General features: G+C 43.1%; 1 protein-coding gene across 3 annotated transcripts in view; it reads right to left on the bottom strand.

Annotated features, from left to right (window-relative positions):
• si:ch1073-358c10.1 (peptide methionine sulfoxide reductase MsrA 1) overlaps positions 1-23186 on the bottom strand; it is a 53422-nt gene that overhangs the window by 15101 nt on the left and 15135 nt on the right. Inside the window, exons 1-4 of one of the 3 annotated variants that reach the window (XM_040041512.1) lie at positions 21150-21678; positions 13607-13675; positions 13331-13450; positions 8824-8928 (exon numbers count right to left, since the gene is read on the bottom strand). In XM_040041512.1, the coding sequence (XP_039897446.1) occupies positions 8824-8928; positions 13331-13450; positions 13607-13675; positions 21150-21435 (580 nt within the window). In that variant the 5' untranslated portion in view covers positions 21436-21678. Of the gene's footprint in view, positions 1-8823; positions 8929-13330; positions 13451-13606; positions 13676-16311; positions 16580-21149; positions 21679-23186 lie in introns of those variants that run through there. The other 2 variants (XM_040041514.1, XM_040041513.1) reach the window with 2 other exon arrangements.

Raw genomic sequence — 23186 nt, 5'->3', positions numbered from 1 at the left:
CTATTATGTGGAACTATGTATGAAAATGGCAAAACGACAAAAAAACGTGTCATACTTCAAATATTTACGTCACTAAATGTAAGATTTGTTGTACGTGTAAGGTAAAACAACACACTGTAAGCGATGTCTGTTGTTACATCTCAGATGTGGGTGTTCAATCTATACTGTGGCAGAATAACAATTTCCACTCACTGTACGGACAAGATATCTCCCTGACACAGTGATCTGCATATCGTGTTCTCTTTAGATTAAATGCTACCTTACATCATAGAGTGTCACAACCTATCTGTGACACAGTCTGTTCAGGCATAATGGCCATAAGTATTCATCTGGTCTTCATTCAAATCAGAGCAGACAAGCAGGCATCGACTGCTCTCCGACACACGTTGAATAAACTCACTGTTACTAATGTTGCTGCCTTGAGGAATTTGCTTCACTGAATATTTCTGGAACAATATCAAATGCTCGTACACTTAAAACATGATCTAAAAACAAAGAGAAGGCATACGTATCATAAATGCAATACAAATAAATACATTTGAAATCGGCAATCCTAAGTAAAAGCGACATACAGGTAAATTTTACGACAGTGCATACTTGGAGTAACTTGGATAGTGAGTGAAATAAAATGAACACATAACTGCTCTGACCTTCAGTAAAAACCAACTAATAGTAATTAAGTTTCAAAATGTCACCCTGTTGCTTGGAATCAGTGTGTGTATGTTCTCTATAATCCACCAGCTTGGAACTCAAATACAAATATTCTGCAATTTTGTAATATTTTCTAATTTTACCTTTTTATATCTTTAATTTAGCATTTACTGCATCTATACCCTCAAACTCCATCTTCCGTAAACCTGCATTGTGCACCCCCCACCCTCCAGCACTGCTGTTCAGTGTAAATGGTTGCCCCTCTATCAAAGGCTACCAACTCAATCTTCCATTGGCTTCTCACTCAGAGTCTTTCCTCTGATTGGTTAACTCGAAGGGGTTTTGCAGCTTGGCGCTTCCCTCTGACCTATCCTGCTGACCTGTGGTCCTGAGCATGCTGACCACACACAGAGCACCGCTTGCATATGCACGTGCATGGTGTCGTATGCAGCAACACATATATTAATTATGCCAGGGAACACCATCAAATATCTCGAAATTTACTCCGCTTTAATTTGATTAAAGCTTTTTTTTTTCCTTATACAGCTGAACATAATTAATTTTCCACCTTACAGAAACAGTGGAAGCTTAATATCTCACATAAAAAAGTAAAGATGAAAAAGGCTTCTCATCACAAAGAAGTGGTAGACGATATGGAATATCAGAGAAAAGCCAAGAGACAAACACCCTGGAGTGGTAATTGCAGCTTCCAACACAATTAAGTTCTAAGATCCATCCACCATCAGAAGGAGTCACTCCCTAATCAAAATATTAACACCATCCAAAATATGAGCCTAGCCTTTGATTATACTAACTCCAAATCCATCCCCATAAGCATTCAGCCCTCAAAGAACTATGATGGCAAAAAAAAAAAAAAAAAAAACAGGAGGGGGGGGGAGGAAAACACCCCAAAAACTCTTGATTCTCCCCTCCCGCCTCCATCGTCTCTCTCAGTCTCTCCATTTTTAACAGCCCCCTTCGTTATTTTCTCCATCCATCAAAGGCAGCAGTAATTATTAATGAGAGCCTCCCTGTTCACTCTGCATTATGCATGAGAGCCTTGCCTCTGAAAGCAGAGGGTAATGGGGGTGGACAGAAGAGGAGGGGCTACAGGTGACACATGTACACACACACAAACACACTCATCCACATATATATATATAGATATATAGCTATAGGGCAGCACGTTGGCACGGTGGTTAGCACTGTTGCCGCACAGCAAGAAGGTCCTGAGTTCAATTCCACCATCAGGCACCATCAGGCAGGGGTCTTTCTGTGTGGACTTTGCATGTTCCAAAAACCTGCAGTTAATCTAAATTGCCCATAGGTGTCAATGTGAGTGCGAATGGTTGTCTGTGTCTCTATGTGTTAGGGTGTACCCTGCCTCTTGCCCTATGACAGCTGGGATAGAATCCAGCACCTCCCTCGACCCTGGAAAGGATAAACGGAAGTGAATGGATAGATATGAACACTGCCTCTCTGGGTTACTGATGTATGCCTGCAACCTCCAACCCCCCTCCCTGACCAAATGAGAACCTTTAAAGTATCTCTTTTAACACAAATGGAAGCCACAATGAGAAAAAGTGGGAGGGCGGAAGTCTCACAGGGAGTAGCTACTCTCTTCAAGAGACGCTCGTGCACAAACCAGCGTATGCAGAAGCAAACTCTTCTGGGTCTTGTTGCGTTTAAACCTGCTGAGATTTCTTGCAACTCTATACAATTTCTTCCAATGTTTGTCCTTGCACACACACACACACACACACACAAAAAGGCTCCACTCAGCTTGTCCCTTCTGGCTGTTGGGGATAAAAGCACGCCATTTCTCCCACTCCCAACTTCACTTTCCCTCCTTCCTTCAGCACTCTGGGCTTTTTCACTTTCTTGCTCTAGCTCTTGCCTCATTGCCCACTTACTAATTTGTTTCCAGATTTCTTTCCTTGCTTTCTTTGCCATATGCACGTATATGTTTTTTGTGCTGAAAGGATGCAGAGAGATTTTGGGGGGGGGGGGGTTCTGGCACCAGCGAGTAGCCAGACTTGTGAATTAAAAAAAAAAAAAATTATTTGCAGGCCAAGAAAAGAGATGAAATAGTAAGAAAGTAATCAGATTAAAATGAAGGCTGGTGTTGTGACAAACTGGTAGGGAGGGAGGAGACGAACAAGTGATGGAGGTAGAAATTACAAGCCAGGGAAGAGCGAGTGGCACACTTTAAACATGCTCCATTTTTCCCGCCATCCTACGGAAGTGGGGGCTTATTTTTTTTATCCGTGATCTTTCATCTGGTAGCACTCCACCGCTTCACGTACCGTTCCCACCTCCCCTTCGGTCTTCATCGGCTGCTCTACCATCCCTGTATTTCAAACGCGCAGTTGACACTTAAATAGATGTAAAACAAGAAAATGAGGCACAAAAAAATCATTAGAAGAAAGAACAACAAACATTTCAGCAGTCAAGCTTCTGTAGGTGTCTGCAATTAAGAAACGCTTCTGCATAATTGGTGACTTTCTGCATGCTTCTGAACACGGCGGGAAAAACATGTGAAGTGAATTCAGAACTACTGCACTTGGCAGCACATACCAATTACACTGCAGCACAGTGAAAACTAATGAACTAATGTAGTTTCTTTTTTCTTTTTATATATTTTTTAACTCTTGATTCCTTACTCTCTACCTCCGTTTAGTGCGATGCATACACAACTCTGGTTACGAAGGAGGTTTAACACAGCCCTGTGCCCATGCTGAAAGATCATCGGGAATTATTCGGTGTTCGCGGAGTCCTCATTTCTACTATTCTGTCAGAAAAGTACACACACGCACGCACGGAAACACAAAAAGATGTATAATGCCTGATAACTGCAGTCTTCCCTGTGCATTTGTGTGTGTGTGATAGTACTCAGGGTTGTGCCGTGCCCCGCGGTCCTGTTACGACTGTGCGTGCCAGCACAGCTCTCTCCTCCTCTCCACTCTCAGATGCTATTTTTGCCCTGTTCTTATGTAAGACGCTCCTGATGCGCTGGAGACAGAGGCAGAGTACGGAGATGGGATGAGGAGAGCATCCCCAGCGGACACACACTCTCTCCTGCACGTGCAAACGCATTCGCACACATACGGACAGATGTACTGTATGCATATATAACATAACCATTCAAAGGAAAACAATAAGCCATTGCAAAGCTTGCTGTGAGGTAGTGACACAACACTGAAAGGAGGTAGTTTTAAATCAGAGCTGTGACTCTCAGGGATGTTACCGCGACTACATCTGTTTATGTGACAATGCATGAGGTAGATCGCTGCAGTTACCTCTTTTGAAAAGCTGCCTCATCTTACTGTTTTTAATTTCTCTATACAGGAGCAGTGCTCTCTAACATGATCACTTCATAGTTCTGGGCATGTTGTCAGACCACTGTGACTCTAACCCTGAGCTGTTTATTTTTAGCTGCTCCAACAGTGAAGCGAGCTCTACCATTGTACTCCAGTCAGTCCATACTGAGAGCATAAGTTGGATTCCTCGAGTTATATCCCTCTCTACTTTAGACAGAGTTCAGGTCAGCAGTTTCAGCAAACCCAAACCTCCTACTGGGATCAAATTTACATATTATATAATTATGTAAAAATGAAGTAAACAGAAATATATAAAAAAAAAAACCCTGACTGCTCCAAATTAACAGTTACAATAATAACACTCTAACTTCTTTGAGTTTCTGTCCAGAATTAAGTACATGCAGTTTCTCTTCCCTGGAGGGAATATGTTTTTTTAAATATTGATTTTTCAAATGCTGCACATCTTATTTTTCTTTTAATAAATTTGATCTCATTTTGTGTGCTGTCAAATTAAATGTACGACAGGCTGTCAAAAAACTTAAAATGTTTAGGACACTATCACTCTTTATTCTGAAAAACACTTTAGTTTAGACTTTAATTTTGAAAGAAGAAACCACACTTACCTTTGGAACCCCAAATCTCATGTCTAGCTCTATTTTTTTAAATACATTTTTTCAGTCCAGTTGTCATCAGTGTTGGGTTATTACCACGAAATATGAATACGTTCACAAAAACCCACAGAAAAAGGTTGCAAATTTGGAAATTGAAAAAAAAAATACATAGAAAAAATGAAGTATGAAAATGTTAGAAAACTTTAACATATTCAAATGGACATGCAGAACTCAACCCCCACGCTGTGAACACACGTGCCTCAATCTCCATAAATTAAGGCCGTCAGCATGTGTGAGGGTGTAATAACCGACACCTGGTAATGAGCCCGCCAACCTCAGCCAACCACAGGAGAGAAACAGGGTTGGATTAGAAGTGTGGGGGGTTGCAGAGGTCATGGGTTATATGTCAAGGTCATCTCCTGTGGGATTTTGGCTTTGGATGTGCACGGGCACCCCTGAAATTGAGGGATGTGGTGACACGGGGGGGACACGGGGGTACCCCAACAGGGAATTGGCGTGTGTCGCCGCCAGCTGGGGTGAAGATATTACATAAAGGAATATTCATGCTCATTGCAATTGTCAGAAAGTAACCGCTGCTAGGGTGACTCAAATAGATCATGTTTATGTGTGATAGGCAATAAGCCATTTAAATACAGCTTGTCATATAGGATGTAATGCAGCAACAATGCTGTGCAACTTATATTCATATTGTAAAATATAGATTTTAGAACAAAAAAAAAAACCCCAAGCTCAAATGTAAAAAAAACCTCACAATCATTTTTTTCTTTTCTTCTTTTTAACTAAACTATTTAAAGTATCTAACCTACAAAGGTTAGCGTGCATGAACGTGCAGACGCTATCAAATGAGGACAGCTGCGTCGGCCATTTTAGTTGTACACTTGTGTTTTTGTGTCTATCGGCGTACGCCTGTGATGTCTGTTCACTGACGCAGCATCAGCAGCCCACAACATAAATACTGCATGGCCTCAAAAAATAGAGAGGATGGAGGGAATGAGGGAAGAGGAAGCAAAGAAGGGGAAAAAGAGATGGGGAGGAAACAATGAGGAGGGGAAAAGCCTCGCTTGTTAAGATGAAGGGCGGCGGAGAGGGTGGGGGACAAGGGGAACGGAGGAAGAGATGAGGAGAGCGGGGGGGGGGGGGGGGGGGGGATGAGGAGCAGGGAGGAGAGAGTGACTAAGAGATAAAAGAGGAGTGAGTGAATGTGAGTGTGTTTGTGTGATGAGCGGATGGCCTCGGGGAGCGGTCGACTCACTGTGCTGCTCTGCGGATGTACTGACGGGCTCCGGGCCGTTTGCTCTCTCACTTGCCCCTCCGCTCCACTCACTGCAAAAGGGACAGGGGTAGGGGGTGCAGGTGAAATGGGTGGGGTGGGAAGGGGGAGGGGGTGATAGGATGAGACAGGAGGAGAGGGGGAAACTGGGACAGAATGTGCAAAGACAGAGGAAAGAATTGGAGGAAAGAAGATAGAATAAGAAATCAGAGAAAAAAGGGGTGGGGGGGGGGTGCTTGTTTAAAAGGGTTAAGGATTTCTTTTAAAAAAAGGGTGGTAAGGCAAATATTGAAGTAACAGAGAGAAACAGTGGGGTTTGCGCTGAAAGGTTGGCAGGATAAAGAAATGACCAGATTAGGTGCTCCTATCTTCCACAGGGAGTGCGGAGATAGCAAAAACAGAGAGTGAAACAGGGCCTACAGGCCTCTGTAACAAGGACTCGTCCAGTGAATACACCGACAAGCAGCCTATGCCGCTGTGTACGCTCTCTGCATGCACAGTATGTATGGGTGTTTTCTTAAGTGTATGTTCAAATGAAGCAAAGCTTAATTAAAGCTTAAAGTAGGCATAGTGGGCACTTGTGCATAAGGTAAAATTTTACTGCGCCGGAGTCCGCATTAAAAACTGGATGTGCTCGCAAGTCAGCGGTGATCATCCTCAACGAAATCACATTTTCAGCTTTCAAGATGCAACAAAACGGCTGCTGCCCTCTGACATGCAATGTCACCCGACTGTTGAGAGTTTGTCATTCACTGGCGTGGAGGGGTGCTCCTGAAGAGTTGACTGAACGTAGACATGAGAAACTTATAATATGGAAGCATGTTGGAATGGGGGGGGTGTGGGGGTGGCTTTATGCAACATCCCAAAGAAGCCAGCAGATTGAGACTAGTGTTGCTGAATATGGAAAGGGGGCACACAGCAAAGGCTGCTGGGAGTTTCTGATTGGCTGCTAATGTTGCTATCCAGGCTGGGATTGGTGGAGCTGACGCAGCCCGACATCACGTTGTCGGGACTAAACCCTTTTGAACTGAGGCAAAGCAGAGAGGCACAGATATCAAAACACATACACGCGCGCGCGCACACATATGTGCATGCACACACCCACACGAACGCATTAAAAGGGAAGCATTACATGCAACTGAATATGCACCTGTGCATTGCCCCCCCCCCCCCCGACACACACACGCGCATATGTTTTTATAGATATATATCTATATCTATCAAACCTCTGCTGTTTTGATACGTGCCAGGAGAAAACAGAATTCGTAATGCTCCCGGGCTCGTCTTCATATACGATCTCTAGTGAATGTGTGCAGTTAAAAGGGAAAAGAGTGAACTTCCTTAATTTCTCCATTCTCTTTTAAGCCCAGCTCTAAGGTGGACAGAATAAATTGGAGCTTAAGCATGCGTGAAGGCACAGCCAGCGGGCCCTTTTCCACCACTCCATGCTACATTTGTCAAATCAGAGGAATTTCTGCTACACGTGAACCCGGAATCTGAGAAGAGAGAAACGGCCGGGATTCACATTTAAGTCACGCGCAAAGGAGCAACACTCAGGGAGACTGAGAAAAAAGTACATTTGAGTTTGTGGTTATTCCGAAATATGTCGTCTGATCTTACCTGTGACAAAAAAATAAAAATAAAAATACATAGTGCATAGACAATAAGCTGCACGCTATTAATAAAACATGAGATGAGACAAGGCAGCGAGTCAAGGGAAATGCATGACTAGTCTTTTGGCCTCACTGCTTTTTCACCGTGGTGTGTCAGCTCGACTCTTTGCCCCTAGTAAGACGTGTCTCTGCTCTCAGCTGTGGTCAACAGGAGAAGAATCCCTTCTGATTAGGAGGATGGGGCTCTTGGATGATCTTCAGCGCTCAGTAGCTTCTTCTTCCCCTGCATCCTTCCAAAAATCCTGCCTCGTGTAGAACAGCCGAAGTGAAAAGCTTATGCTTGTATTTATCTGGGTATTTGCGGTAGACGCACAAACATGGCTGACATTCCAGTGTATGTAGGTCACACCAGGAGCGATCATGAGAGAGCAATCATGACAGATGCAAAAGGGATGACAAAACCGTCACGGGCAACGTTACTGTGAGTGTTGCGTGCGTGCACACAAGCCTGAAGGTCGGGCCTATGAATCTTTGATCCATCTCTTCCCAAGTTGTCATGCCCCTCCCTACATTCAATATAAGTGAGCACAGTACCTCTTTGCCTGTCCTTTCTGTCTCTCACACACACACATAGATGCACACACCCTCTACATATCCTCCCGGTGCATTAATGTTCTTACATCACCTCCTCCAGTGAGCACAGAAAACAAGAGAGCAACAGACTTGAAGAAAAGAAGAGATATGGCTTTTGGGGGATGTGGTCCTTGTCGACGCTGTGCAAGTGCGATGGAATAGCGATCACAAGTGAAGCATCTGAATTAGTTAAGCGAGCTGTTACGACGTCGCTCCAAAGTTTCAGAACAGTCACCAGCTTCCTGTCACTGACTACTTCAGATATGTCGTTAAGGGACTAAACCCACGGATGAAGCACAAGTGAGCACAATAACATAAAAATCCAAAGACGTTATTCAACCTAGAAATGAGCGAATTTAGTATCATCATTGCGTCACCCAGAATCCAATATGTGTAGTGAACGACAAAAGGCTGGTATACATATAATAAATTAAGAAAGACGCACATGCTCAGTGAGGTTTTCGGGAGCTTGAACATGCACCACACTGGTGGGTCTCTCCATGGATGGCTGGATCTCAGACACATTAACACTGTCTGGCGTTGACTTACACCCATGAGACCTCCCCCCACCACAACACACACACACACACAGGCACACGTCTGGGCATCATCCTTCTGCTCTAATACACCCTGTGCCCCTTGGGAGAGGACTTATTTGAGGGCAACTTTGGGGTTTGTCTGTGAGTGTATGTGTGCGCTGCTACCTTGTGTTGGATCGTGCTTCTCCCAAAAGTGTTTAAGCAGTTCTTCAAGGCTGATGTCTTGGGGGGAGAACACCACTCTCACCACCTCGGTGTGACCTGTCAGACCTAGTGGAGAAGCACAAATTTGCATTAATCTAAGTAAAGTGACACGACATCCCCTCTTATGATGTCCACTCGATCCAGGTTTTCCTTATTTCACTCTGTTCTCCTACATTTCACCACAAACACTGGACATACTGTAACAGCTGATTAAATTTAAAGCAATTGCCTACTGAAAACTGCAAAGGAGAGCTCATGAGTGGGATGCTTGTGCAGTGAGTTCAGGTGCCACAGGTAGAAGACAGTCAGCCATTGCTCATGGCACAATGGGGAGAGAGAAAGTGGCAGAAAGAGAGATTCAGATAGAAAGAGAGAGCAAGAGAGAAAGCAGTCAATGTTGGGGTTTATGGTGGAGGTTGCCAAAAGCACTCACTCCTGTCTGCAGCTGCCAGGACCCCGAAGCTTCAACAAGCTGCCTGCAGGCATTCACAAAGTAGGAGCTGCTTTAAGTCTCACATGTAGGTGCATCCGCAACGGGAAACACATTTAGAGCAGAAAAGGTAATCTCAAACGCCAAGCACCCCTTTGCAAACACATTTTTCTTCTAAACATAAAGACAGAGGTGTCAGCTTGGAACTGCTTCAGAAGAAACTGTAAGTACAGTATACAGCACACACACAAAAGATGCCCACACAGAAAGATTTATCAGGTGCATTGCAGATAATAGATGAATGTCTGCCAAATTCATGCATCTGGTTTGAAACCAACTTTCTCTTTTCTAAATGATGCTCAGAGGAACATGGTGTGCCAAATGAAAATGGAGGAGTTCGTTTATTTAAACTGTTGTTACCAAAGTCAAGGAGTGTGTATTAACTCATTTCTGAAAAAAAAGATGTTGCTAGAAACTTAAAGCATATTTTTAGATTTAGATTGTAATATATAAGCATATTATGCAGCAAAACTCCTCAAGTGTTTATATTTTGCAAGGAAAATTGGAAACAGGTGGAGCTATTTAATGAAATGTGCAAATACTCATAGAAGTACAGTGTATAGGAGCTTGAAAGACAGTATTTCATATGACCACCTTTATTCTTCAACACAGTCTGAACTCTCTTAGTCAAGCTTTCTGTGTGTTTTTCTATCCAGGTATGCTTTAAATGCATTGGCAGTGTGTTTGGGATCATTATCATGCTGGAAAATGGAGCCACTGCTTTCAGATGCTTTCCAGATGGCACTGCATAGTGGATAAAAATCTGATGGCAGTTTTCTGCATTCATTATTCCATCAATTATGATACGATCCTCAACACCACTATGACAGATCCTCCACTGTGTTTTATAGATGGCTGAAGACACTAACTGTTGGGTCTCAGTTACACGACAATTTAAACCAAAAATTGCAAATTTGCAATAATTGTCTCAAAAGACCTTTAAATACTTTAAAAAATGCTTTAAATACTCTCTGTTGCAGCAGGCTTCCCCTCCCTGAGCCTGGTTCTGCTGGAGGTTTCTTCCTGTTAAAAGGGAGTTTTTCCTTCCCACAGTCGCCAAAGTGCTTGCTCATTGGGGATCTTATCATTGTTGGGTTTTTCTCTGTATGTATTATTGTAGGGTCTATCTTACTATATAGAGTGCCTTGAGGTGACTGTTGTTGTGGTTTGGTGCTGTATAAATAAAACTGAATTGAATTGAACTGAATTCTTAACAGCCACCCTCACCCTGAAATCATTTCTTATGACTTCAGTGAATAGCTGGTGGATCAGCTGAAGGGCCAGATGCATCTCTTGGGTCCTGTGTTAGGTCAGGTCTGGATTATTTCTTAATGACATCACTTTCAGATGTCATTTATCTGGTGTAACACAGTTAGCTAAATATATCAGCAAAATATAAAGAAATGAGGGGTGGCTCGAGACTATGCATAATACTGGACTTGGCATATTTAATATGTATTACCTGTATAAAACCTCTAACTCTGTGGGATTGCAAACATTCTGCAAACACAGAGCAGTGAGTGTGGTTGGAGACTGGCAGTCATGCTGTGAGCAACTCAACAAAAATGGTAGAAATTCAGCTGGAGCAAAAATAGCTGTTAAGATCTGAAATAATATGACTGTGGTATGACTCTTCAGGGTTGTCGCACATGAAAGGGGTGAAAGTGGAAAAGGCCAGCAACACTAAAGCTGCTAGAGATTCAATTTTTGGCTGAAGGACCCTTCAGCAAGGTGAACAGCCCTCTGGGTGAAAAATACCTCAAAGCCCAACATGGCATCCCGTTGGCCTTTTTAGTTTAATTGTTATCTGCTGTTATAAACAGCAATGAGTGAAAAAGCTTTGGAAATCCACAGAAATACTTGGAATTACCTTCAGTGAGCAAACAAGAGTCTTAAGTATAATTATTGTTATTTCACCCACAGTGGCTATATGAATGCACTCAGAAGCTACGCCTGTGCTGAAGAATGCATTCTTGAAAAATATAACTTCACATTGGGGCTACTGAAATACCCTCTGCCTTCTGACATTTCTCTTACAAGTTTCTTATGCCAGTAGCAATCATCCAGAGCCAAAACAGCATGAAGCAATAAAACACACACTCTCTATTGCAGTAATGGCCCTATAGCAAAGCCATATTTACTGCAAACTTTCTGCTCACTGCTCCAAGTCACAGTGAATGACACAACATAATCACAGTGGTTCCTTATAGAAAAGTCCTATATTCAATCACAAAACACAACTGACCTTCCAACCCAAATCAAAAGTGTATGAAAGACTATATAAACAGTCACAGTCTTTCTCCTTTCTTCCACTCCTATTTATTATAGTGGTTGTGATATTAATAGTTCAGATCCTGCGCTGAAATAGAATTTACGGCCTATACCTTAGAGATCTACACATGGCCTCCATTAACTCTATCTGTAAGATATAAACTGAACTAAAGTGGAAAACATGGAAGTCGTGTAGTGGTGCTGTGTCGCTGTGAGGATATAAGCAAAACACTGGAGTCTGGAATTTATGGGGTTTTTTTTTGTTCTAATAACAATCACCAACCTTTTTTTGTAACCAATTTTACCACTGGTTAGTTTACTAAGGTTTGGCAGAAAATAACAAACTAATGAGTGATTTTTAAAAATCCATTGATATGATCAGCAGTCTATCTGACTGTTATGGTTGGAGGACTGGATTCATCTTCATGCAGCGCGGTAGAACTGAAAGGTATCAGCATCAGCCTTTGATTCTGTATCGCAAACATCTTGTGCAATGGACTGTTTTACAAATTAGTTCAAATATGCTCATTGATAATAACATCATTTTCTCATCACTCCCAGCTGTCTGTCTGTGTCTGTCGAATCTGACTGCACCTCAACCTCTTCTATTTCTGTCTGTCAGAGCATCCAGCCTGTCCTTCTATCCCTCCCTGGCTCTACTGACAGTTCCATCAACCCCTTCTTTCTGTCTGTCTGTCTGTCCTGCCTTGGCTGTGTTGACAGCTCCTCGGTCTCATGCCGTCGCAGTGTTCTGCTCCGTCATGGCCAATGGAGCGACGCCTGCACTCTCTCAGCCGATGGACAGGTAACCATTCTTTCTCACACTTTTTTTCCTCAAAAGTTTATTTTACCCATTTCCCCACTTGCTTCGTCACTCAGTCTCTCTTTTTCTGTCATCTGTCTCCATCTCCATCTTCCTCCATAGCTGACCATCGTGTTGCTGGGAAACTGACAGAAAGCAGGACTGGGAGGAGAACAGATAGAAACATAGAAATTCTATGAAGGGCTCTGCTCAGAAAATCTGCCAACTAAGCCCAGAGCATCTTTCCCTTCCTTTACACGTCCCCATGCTGTGCCTTCACCTAGACATTATGCCAGTATGGAGTGATGGAGAAGCCTCAAACTAACACTCATATCTCCTAAAACACAAGGGAGGGAAAAGGAGAGTAAAATCTAACACATTCTCTTGAATATATACATCAACTGCCTACATAAATCTTTTCGACTGTCATGATGAGAACGCTGAGAGACTAATTTAGAGGGATTCAGACAGGTAGCCAAACATTTTCAAAGCCTCCGACTGCAAATACTCAGGATTTATGCCTTCATCTCCGGCACGTTCGCCAAATCATACTCTCAGGGAAAGAAGCCCAATCTATGGCGCTTCATACACAGTAACCTCTGTTGGCAAAAACGCCGCAGTACAGCACAGTACAGAGCCCAATCCTTACAAGTAGGTCATGGGGGGGTGGGGACGGGTGGGTGCAGCCCATCTGGAGCGGTGCATTCTGAGTAGTTGACTGCAGATGAAGGAAAGGAGCAAGAGGAAGAGATAGCTTTACTTAAAGCAACCTTTCCAGCTGTTTATCTGTTTTATTTTGGCCATAGATGTAACAGTAAAATGTCCTGCTCAGGGGAAGGTAGCATGATCGGTTATTATAAATCAAAGTGCAGGTATAATTACACAAATGCGTAAAAGCGCAGTACCTGAGCAGACCTCTTCGTAAGTGGGGTTTGGTGTGAAGCCACTTGCATAGCCCACTTGTGTGGAGAAGACTCCCGGAAGTCGCCAGAAAAGTTTCTCGGCTCCCCAGAAACAGCCCATTCCTGGATGCGCACAAACAAATGCATGAATCGCCCCTGCTTCAGCGCTACAGTAAAACCAGCTTCTCGCCAAAATGTGTTACTAACCACAAACTGGTAAAAGAGGATGCCATATTGGTTTATTTCTGATTTTTCAAAAGTGTGATTGTGCAGTCTCACCAAACATGATGGTCTCCATCCCTTCTGGGAAAGGCTCCACAGTTGGATTCCCATTGACTGCATGCTTGTCTGTGAAGAGAAACAGTGTGCAAATATGGCTTCAGACCATAACACAGTGTTGCAACAGTACAAATTACAATACGAGAGCAAAGAGGCCTATTAGGCGCCTCGATTTGGCCTCACAAGTCTTTACTTGGTTACAGGCTGCCCCGGGCCAGCAAATCAAAGCCAGAGGCTTCTGTGCAGGAAAGACATTTAAGGGATTACACAGCTTTGACTGCTATTCTATCCCTGCTGTCCTCTCCTCAATACACACAATTAAACACAAAGCAGCAGTTTCGTCTGATCTCTCTCTCCCTCTTACTTCACTTTATGTGGAATGAAAGCGTGTTTAGTGTTCAGCTCGACACCACTGGGCGTCCACAAAGCAAAAAAGATGACTACACTTCAAGGGCGTGAGCCTGTATAACCTCACATGTGGGGAAGAGCACTGCAAGTAGACTCAATGCCACCCTAATCTTCATCATGTTAAAAATACCCAATAAGTAAAACAAACTGGAGTGCTGAGAGGTAGCACTCTACTGCCAACTGTGCTGAGTGGAATTAGAGTGCTAAAAAGGAAGTGTGTGTGTGAGTGTGTAGCTCGCAGATGTGTGAGGGGGATTAGGGTTTAAGAAGACTGAGGTGACTTAGCGTGCAAATCTCCACTAAGCAAGGCTGGTTTGTACTGCAACCACTAATATTAGTCTACAGATAAACAGGCCACGGGGTACACTAAGAGCTTAGGCACATCCCAATAATGGACGCTTGCGCTGAGTTCAATGTGCGATTACTTTCTGGCTGCTCAGAAATGTTATGTGCAACACTGACCTGAATAAAAACAATCTCTAATCTGATACGGACATAATAGTTCATTTCCTAGATGGGATGATCTCCCTCTGCGATAAAAGGCCAAAGAACAGCAGCTACCTTCAGTTTAGGCTTCCAGAAATCGTTCCGAACCCAGACAGCAGAGCACAGAAAAGAAACTGTTTCTGAATGCTTGGGCCCTTAAGATTAAGTGTTTGGAAGACTACACAATAAAAGAGTACACTTGAGCTGATAATACTTTCTTGGCGTGCTAAGGCACTTCTGTTACTTGACAAAAAACTGTTTGTTTTTTTACTGTGGAGTAGCACACTGCACAAGCAAAAAGAAGTAAAATGTCACGGGGGTCTGGGTGCCCTAAGGCGGTCTCTTCTTGCCCTCCTGTTGTGCGACAGTGCTGTCTTTCAGCAGCAGGTTGTTTGGCAGTGCTAGGTCATGTTCACGAGCACAGTTAACTCCAGTCAAAGTATATGAGTGCCTGTACGGGCAAAATATTCTCATCCGATGGAGGTGACTTGAGGAGGTGTGAGAACATTAGATATCTTCCGTTTTTTCCCTGTGAATTTGCATTGTTTCTATCCTCCGCTCACTCTCACCCTCTTGTCCTTTGTTTCTGGCCACGGCGATAAAAAGTACTGTAGCTGCCAAACGACTGAGAGAGAAAGAGAGCGCGAAACTGAGAGAGTGAGAGGGAGAAGAGTGTGCGATAGAGAAGGAGGAGAAGTGGGAGGAGGAGAGATCAAGCTTGCCAAAACAATAAAAGGCGTAAATAGCCAGTGAGAAGCAACAGATGAGGGTAGCAGAGAGGCAGTGAAGGATTCTTTTTGGCTTTCGGACCACCATGCCTTTGGGCGCTATATAAAAAGACCAAGCACTTCATCCAAGAGAAGTGCTTGGAGAAAACAAACACACAAACAAATAAACAAACAAAAAAGAGAGAGAGGGAGGTAAAAACAAAGTTAGCCAAGAATATGCCGACACAGCACTGTCCAAAGAAGGAAACTCAGAGCCAAATCTCCCCGCCCTCTCATCTCTGTCAGCTGCTCTCCATCTTCACTTCACACTCTCTTCCTCGCACCACCTTCCCATCATCCCTCACTCCCTTCTTGCTAAACATGTGCGCGGCTGCCTGCATGCACGCAACCAGCCACACAATCACCTGCACACCAACCTCTGCAGTGGGTGTTTCTCCCAGGGAGCATCTGGCAGAGGTCCAGACAGTGCCAGGCTGGCTCCTTTCACTGTGCCTGGTCCAGCACCCCCCGCCCTCCCCCTCCAGACCAGCGCCCACACCCCACTCTGCCAGAATTACCCCATCTAACACACGCAGGCACTGAGAAAGAACTGAATACCCTCACTACGCTCCCTCACTACGCCAGCAAAAGAAAGAACAGAGGACGACAAAAAAAAAAAAAACAAGCAGGGAGGGTGACTGACTGGGCTTACAAAAGGAGAAAACAGGCTGAATATGGGGGAAGGATTCATGAAAAGGCTTTTTTTCCCAACTTGGATGAGATATGGGCGTAATTTTTTTGCGTGTCTTTGTTTTCTCGGATATCTGAAAAGCACTGCGCCTTCTATACAGTGCAGCAGGACGGAAGCGGAATACGTTGGTCACCTTTTGTTGCTTTTAGGATGTCGGTTGTAGGCGGCTGGACCAGAACCAGAAAAATCAAACCCGGACGCCCTGCCACTCTGCTTGAATCAAGGTTACCACCAGTCAAGGGGACAACAATCTGTCTGTTGTTTAGCGGACAATAAAGCCCAGTTTGACTTGTTTTAGTGGGTATTTAGTCTTTGTTAACCTCCGCTTCTACCCGTGATCCCGTGTTTCTCACCCGTAAAACTGAAGTCCAAGCGCTCCTGTCTCCTCACAGGGACCCGGGAGAGGTTCTATCCCTGGATGCCAAAACTGGCATTGGAAGGTTGATTTCCAGGCTGCTCTGTTTACTTCCTTCCAAAAAAAAAAAATCCATTCTATCTCTTTCCTCTCTTTCGTCCCCTTCCCTCCCTCTTTCCTATTCCCCTTCCTAGCTTCACACAGGTTGGCAGGGACTCAGGCACGAGTCGTCGGAGCAGGCTGATGCTTTATGCCGCTGCCAACTACTCCTCTGCTGAATGGGAGGGTGGGTAGGGGCGAGAAAGAGTGGAACAAATTGGGGAGGGGGGGGATAAAAAAAAATACCATTAAAAGGTAAGTAATGAAAACTTTGCTGCTGTGGCCTGTAAACAACTAACCCAACTTGTTATTGTGATGCATACATACACCTCACACAGTCACTATTCTGGGTTGGAAAAAGATTGCGATTATTGCATCAGCTCCACTATTCCCCTTCCTCAAAGATGGAGGAGCATCCTGTTTGGGCCTGCTCGTAAATCTAACACAAGCCGGTGTGATGGGAAAAAAATAAAACAGTCTCCAAGTGGCCCAAGAAAAATGCTCATTCTCCCCCTACACATATATGAGAGCAAATCCAATGATTTTCTATACAGCTAGTGTCACAGAGGGGTTTACTCCAGAGTGCACTGACCAAGATGCATGAAGAGTGTAAAGAAGGTCTCCAATTCACCGACTGACTGTGGTATGGAAACCATACAAGAATCAAACGACAGATTTCAGGTTATGTTCTTGCGCTGACATTCTCGTAAAAATCAGTGAGCTGCAGGACCGCCCATAAGCAAATCTCTCATTTATTTATCTTCTGTTTGGATACTTAATTTATATGTTTACTCAACGCATGCATGCTTTCTCCCCCTCCAAGCTCTTTCCAAAACTAGGAACCCAAGGGCATCAAGAGACGGAAGAGAAGCAACAGAGGTATAACACCAGAAATATATCTTCTCTATGAAGCTGCTTTTAAGAGTTATAGTGAAACATGTAGCAGAGATTGATTTTAGTCAGCTGACCTCCCCCATCCTGTTTAGAAGAAATATTGGCAGTCTATCCCGCACTGACTCAAAATAATAGCTACTGTGCCCCTACCATGTAGCAATCTGCCACTGGATCATTCTCGCCAAGGTCACTGAGTACATTATACAGACTGGAGCAAGGAAGGGAGAGAACACAGGACAACAGGACGTCTGAACAAGAAACGGGGTGCTTCTTTAAATGGAAGGCTAGAAGTAACTTTCAAAATTAGCGATCTTCATTGTGGACAGGACGCGAGTGCGTGCGCTCGGACACACACGAGGCTGGGACAGCACAGGGCATATGTGGAGACCGTTCTTGCAATCCTTAAATTACTCATGCTTAATGGCTCACACCGTCAAACACAGAAGCATGCTATTCCAACACACACATACACACACTTGAACGACCCCATCTAAACTGCTCCCCCATGGTGAAAGGGGAGGAACAGATTTCTGCCATGCGGTGTCTCCGAGCTGCTTCAACAGACGGAGAAGGAACTTACGACGGGGCGGAGCCTTCATGCGCATAATGCCCAGATGGACCTCTGGACGCTGCGGCACGGCTTCATCCTATGCTCTCACACCCAGGTCCCACAATGCACTTTGTGGATAGAGCTATCTATGTTCATATCACACCACGATTCTCCTTGGTGGTACACTGATACTGGCCTTGCGGTCCCGAATTAATAAGACGAAAAAGTGAATGAAACGATAAGACGAGCTGAGGTGAGGCAGGGATGTTTGACTCACAGAATGAATGATATTCCGAACAGTTCAGCAAAAAGTAGTAAAATGATTTCATTCAGTTGTTTAAATGTGACATTTTCTGTGCCAGGATGGCTATAACAGAGCTGAGGACTTGATCCAAACAGATTTGTGTTATCCTGACTTAATCAACAACTATTTGTACACAATCCCACCACATATCCCAACAGGCTTTTGCTGCCACTACAGATTTTGTTGTTGACTGAAAGATTTTATTACTGTCCACAGACTACATCACACACATTCACTAAACAGGCTAAACAGAGGGGTGAGGGGAAAAATACAGATACAGTACAGTGACACCAAATATCGACATTTTATTCATTAAATCAAACTACTATGGAAATACAACAAACGCGAGGGCTGATCTCATGCACCACCATCTTGAGATAATGTTACTCGACCAAACCGCTCAAACAAAGGGAAAGTTGCTGAGCACAAATGTAATAGTTAAATATTAATTTCTGTCCATGTAGACAGCAACAGATATGTGATTTTCTATGACCTATCACAGTTAATTGCTGCAGAAACAGGTTGCATGTAATTGCTAACTTAACCCCATTCAATCGCAGACTGATAGCAGACTGGCTCCGTCTTCAGGACACATTTAAGGCAGGTGTTGGCATGCTTGATTATTATCATTTTTGTAGAAAAAAAAAAAAGACATTAAATAACTTTTATTTCCAACTCTACTAAATAGTATAACAGCAAATGTATCCTGAGGTACTTGGTTTGAAAAGTTAATGTCAGGGCAGGTAAAAAAGCTCCAAACCTCCATATTTATATCTCCACAGTTGTGAAAATGTCAGGCTAACACAAGAGTTCTGTGGATACAATTTACTTGGTCATCGTATCCATATCAGCAACCCATAGTGTGATGTCAAAAGTCCAGAAAATACTAACATTTTTATTTCCACCCGATAAAAATTGTAAATTAGAGAGTAAATAATTCTGACCTGCAGCTCAAACACATTTAATTCAACATAAATTAAGCAACAAATACTGCATCCATTCTAGTCATCGTAAAATGGCCTCTTCACTTACTGTGCAATCCTTGGAAAACAAAACTAAAACTATATACGGCGGTACATAGTCTGCCTGGATGGAAGGGTTGTAGTATACTAGAGCTCCCATGGGAAAAACCCAAATGGAGAATGAATCAATGCGTTGGTGTTGTTCTTACGCCACCGTAATTAATGCTGCTCCAAAACCGTCACTGAAAAACTGACTGTTCAGGATGCTGTGCTGAGTTTTACAGCTCAGGTGGAGAAAAGACTGGAGCCAGAACGTCAATGACACTGTAACTCATCCGGCTCACAATCCATCGCAATTCATGTTATTGCCCGTAAAACGACAAGTATGACCTTCACCTTGAGCACAATTTGGGTGAGGACCCATTAGGTGATAAACGTGTGCAAGTTTGATTAAATTCTGACCAATACTGTAGGAGGAGTAGCGATTCTTGGGGAATTGTAGATGGATGGACGAACTGTAAATGCCCCGCCATGGAATAAGTTCACAGGCAGGATGAGCTAAAAATATAGTTTCAGGAGAAGTACGCTTTCAGGGGTTTCTGAAGGCTTTTTAAGACGTGGTTAACATTGTGAAAGTGGTTAAATTCAAAACCCGAGCTTTTCCTGAACCTAAGTAATTTTCTTGACTACCAATCAACCCGAAATCTGATAATCTTCTCTTACTATAATGATCGTAGTGTATGTATGTCTGGTGCCTAACTCTTGCTATATAAACTGCCACCATTATCAACATCTATATAGCGTCTGTAAAATACTTTCTTAACACTCAAAACATTACAAATGATATATATATATATTTTTTTTTTTTTATTCATTTCTTTGGTGTTTATAAATCTCTCTATATACAATGGTATAATGAAGACAAAAAAGAATAACATGGCTAATTAACAACCTGTAGGGTGGTTTGTGACGAAGTAATAATAATGATAATAATAAAAATCATTAAAACGACTTCGTTAAATAGAAAAATAACAAGTCCACGACTTGGAGTTTCATGTAGAACATGAACCCTAGTTTCCTGGGTGACAGCCATGAATTTGAGCAATCCAAACACCCACCCATCCCTTTGCCTGACTTTTGAAAGCCTTTCTATTTTTCACTGTGCTGCAGAGTTTTGACAACACAACAGGTCTGGTCAGTTACAAAAGTGGAGGAAGATTTACTTGTTGAAAACCCACCAAGACAGACTTTCACGTGATTCTGGATCTGATCATATTTTCAATTTCTGTCATAAGACAGCCATAATGTCCTGGATAAACAGTCACAAGCCCTTACCATCAGTTGCACACACTGCAGTGCGCAGGGATATAATTTCAGTTAACACAAACCAGTGTGTCTGTTGTGATATGTCTCAACCTTTAATATGGCTGGATGGATCCCTGAACAAAACGTCCAACACCTACGTTGTGCCAAGATGAAGTCAAGGACTTACAAGTGAAAAAAGAAATAAAAATTAAATAACGAAACCTAACACCCACTTGAAACCTGGGTTTTCCTTGATAACTATAATCTGCAAAATACTGTTTTGATTTGTGCTGCCCCTATTTTTCTGCAGAATGGAACGAGTTCAAACCTGTGGTCATGCAGGGCATCAGCACCTCCTACCAAGAGTGGAAAATAACAGCAGAACAAGTTTCTCAGCTGGTAGGTATTCTGCAGATGGAGCAGAGGCTTCGACTGTTTGGAAGCTGTCACCTTAATCCTTGTATACTTCAGCTATTTACTTGTGTACTTCAATTATCTATACACTTAATAATTAGTTTATAAAGCAGTACCAACTGCACATCTTACTTTGCTTGCTCTGAACTTAAAATTTCTTAACAACGACGCTGTTTTCTGTCACTATTTTTCACACGAGCTGTTCTGATGTCACTCGTGTGCGTGTGCCACAGGTAACCTGGAGCACCAGGTGTCACCCCCGTGCCAACTGTTATCTTGGTACAAACTCACCACCGTGCGCTATTTACCTGCCACGACCATTTTCTCCTCCCTTCCTTTCAGCGCGGCCTCTCTGCTCGGCATCTGAGTTTTATCAAATGTTTTATCGCTCATTGTTTCAGCGACAGCGAAGCACACGTAAACTACGAGGAGCCACACGATCTGTGTTTGTATTTGAGGGCGTAACTGTGAGGTTGCCCGAGTCTTCCGGCATGCCTCCATAGCGCCACGTCGTTCCGTTACATAGCGGGATAAAGGGGAGGGAGAAAGGGATGGAGAGACGTCGTCGAAAACGCCATCTATATGAATATTCATCGCGCGTGGGCAACGCCGTGCACTGCATATTAACTAGTCAAGGGGTTAATATGACTTTGGCACAAAAGCCTGCACAGCACCGTGTGCGGGAAAGAAATTAAATTTAAATAAATATCCACGGCGTCCAGCATGTAAATGAGCACTCGCCAGTAATCAGCGCTCATTCTGTAGGAGGTGCTACTGGTGGAGCGGGTTGGAATATAGATGTATGGAAGGTTATTTCCCCTTTGTGGTATTTTATATAAAGTAATGCTCGTTTTGTGGTTAACGTTGATGAGAAACAGCATTAAGAGCTCGCAGTTAATATCTAACAAAATGGCTCTAAGCCCTGCAGGATAAATGAAATGCAAACGAAGATGGGCCACGTTTTCGTGGACACAACTCTGACCACATAAACGATCCTAAAATATCGAAAAAGTCATGCCCTTTAATGTCTTTAAGACCGTACATCAGGTCTTCTTGGTTATTTCCGCCTTATAAACCTGACACCTATATTTTTCTTTAGAAAAATCACATGGAAGAATATGTAGAATGAAGAATGTGTACTTACAAATGCTTGGATGAGGGAATGTAAAATCCCAACTAGTGCACGTATATCATGTCTGGAGACATCATTCATGATGATTCGATGACTAAAAAGGCACAAATTCCAGTCTGAAGTCTTCAAGAAAGGCATACTTATCAATCATCTGACATCTCATTAGCAATGAAAGCTGATGCCTTGGATTGAAAGCTGAACATAATTTCAGTTTTGTGAAACAGACAAAAGAGACAGAGACTAAGAGGTAAAGAAAAGTTGAAAGTATTGGTCAGCTGATGGATAACTAAGGACAACTAATTAATTGTGCCAGAATTTCTACTCTAGAATCTGTTGGTTTTGTCTGTTAAACAAAAAGTCCTAAATCTTTAGTTTAGGACTGTTGGGCAGATAAAACTCCTACTTTGGGAGAAAGTTCACCCAGGAGGCAACAACAATCATTGTGTCCTTCACTGTCTTTAACTGGCACTAATATGATGTGTGATTTGCAACTATAACCCACAGAAAAAGGCAAAGGCACAAAACTATTTAAACTATTAGTCTAAAAAAAGTCACTCAGAGTTGCAAGTCTGCAACAGTCAAAAAGCAGAGTTTTACTGCAAATACAGCCAGACCAGGTGATGCGATAGTAATGACTGTGATTATTTATGTGCGGAAACTTAAAAAAATTTTTTTTGTGTGCGCTCTGAACCAGACAATGAGAATAACAAAGAATTTGGGGCATTGTTCCTATATCCTGCAATCCAGAATAACATCACACCCTGCCGCAATCCTCTTTTCCTCTCCCTCTTCCTCTTTCTCTCTCTTATCTGCTGGGGAAATGAAGCTCAATCACCTGCGGAGGAGCTGAGGGCGGCATTGGGGACTTTGCAATGCAAATGCCAGGTAATTACCCGAAAGCTAGGAGAGTGGAAGCACACGGATGAAAATAGAGGAGGCAGCGGAGAGAGGGAAAGAGGGAGTGAGGGAGAAAGAGAGCGATAGAAGGAGATGAACCAAGCACAAGGTTCACATGCCTGTTGATGCAGGATGATTGGGGTGTTTTCAGGGTGTTGTAGGGAATGTAGGATATGGAAAGGGGAGAAGGGGTGGAAGATGAGAACCACAGGAATGGATTGGATCTAAAAGGACTCTGTGTTGTGGGTTAATTTCCTCCTGCGTGTCAGTCTGAGTCTGTAAAAGTATATATGTTCATTCTGCCAACACATTAATT

This window comes from Simochromis diagramma, unplaced genomic scaffold, assembly GCF_900408965.1.
Source record: "Simochromis diagramma unplaced genomic scaffold, fSimDia1.1 OVJJ01000304.1, whole genome shotgun sequence".
Lineage (NCBI taxonomy): Eukaryota > Metazoa > Chordata > Actinopteri > Cichliformes > Cichlidae > Simochromis > Simochromis diagramma.
This window is presented reverse-complemented; position numbering and strand designations above follow the sequence as displayed.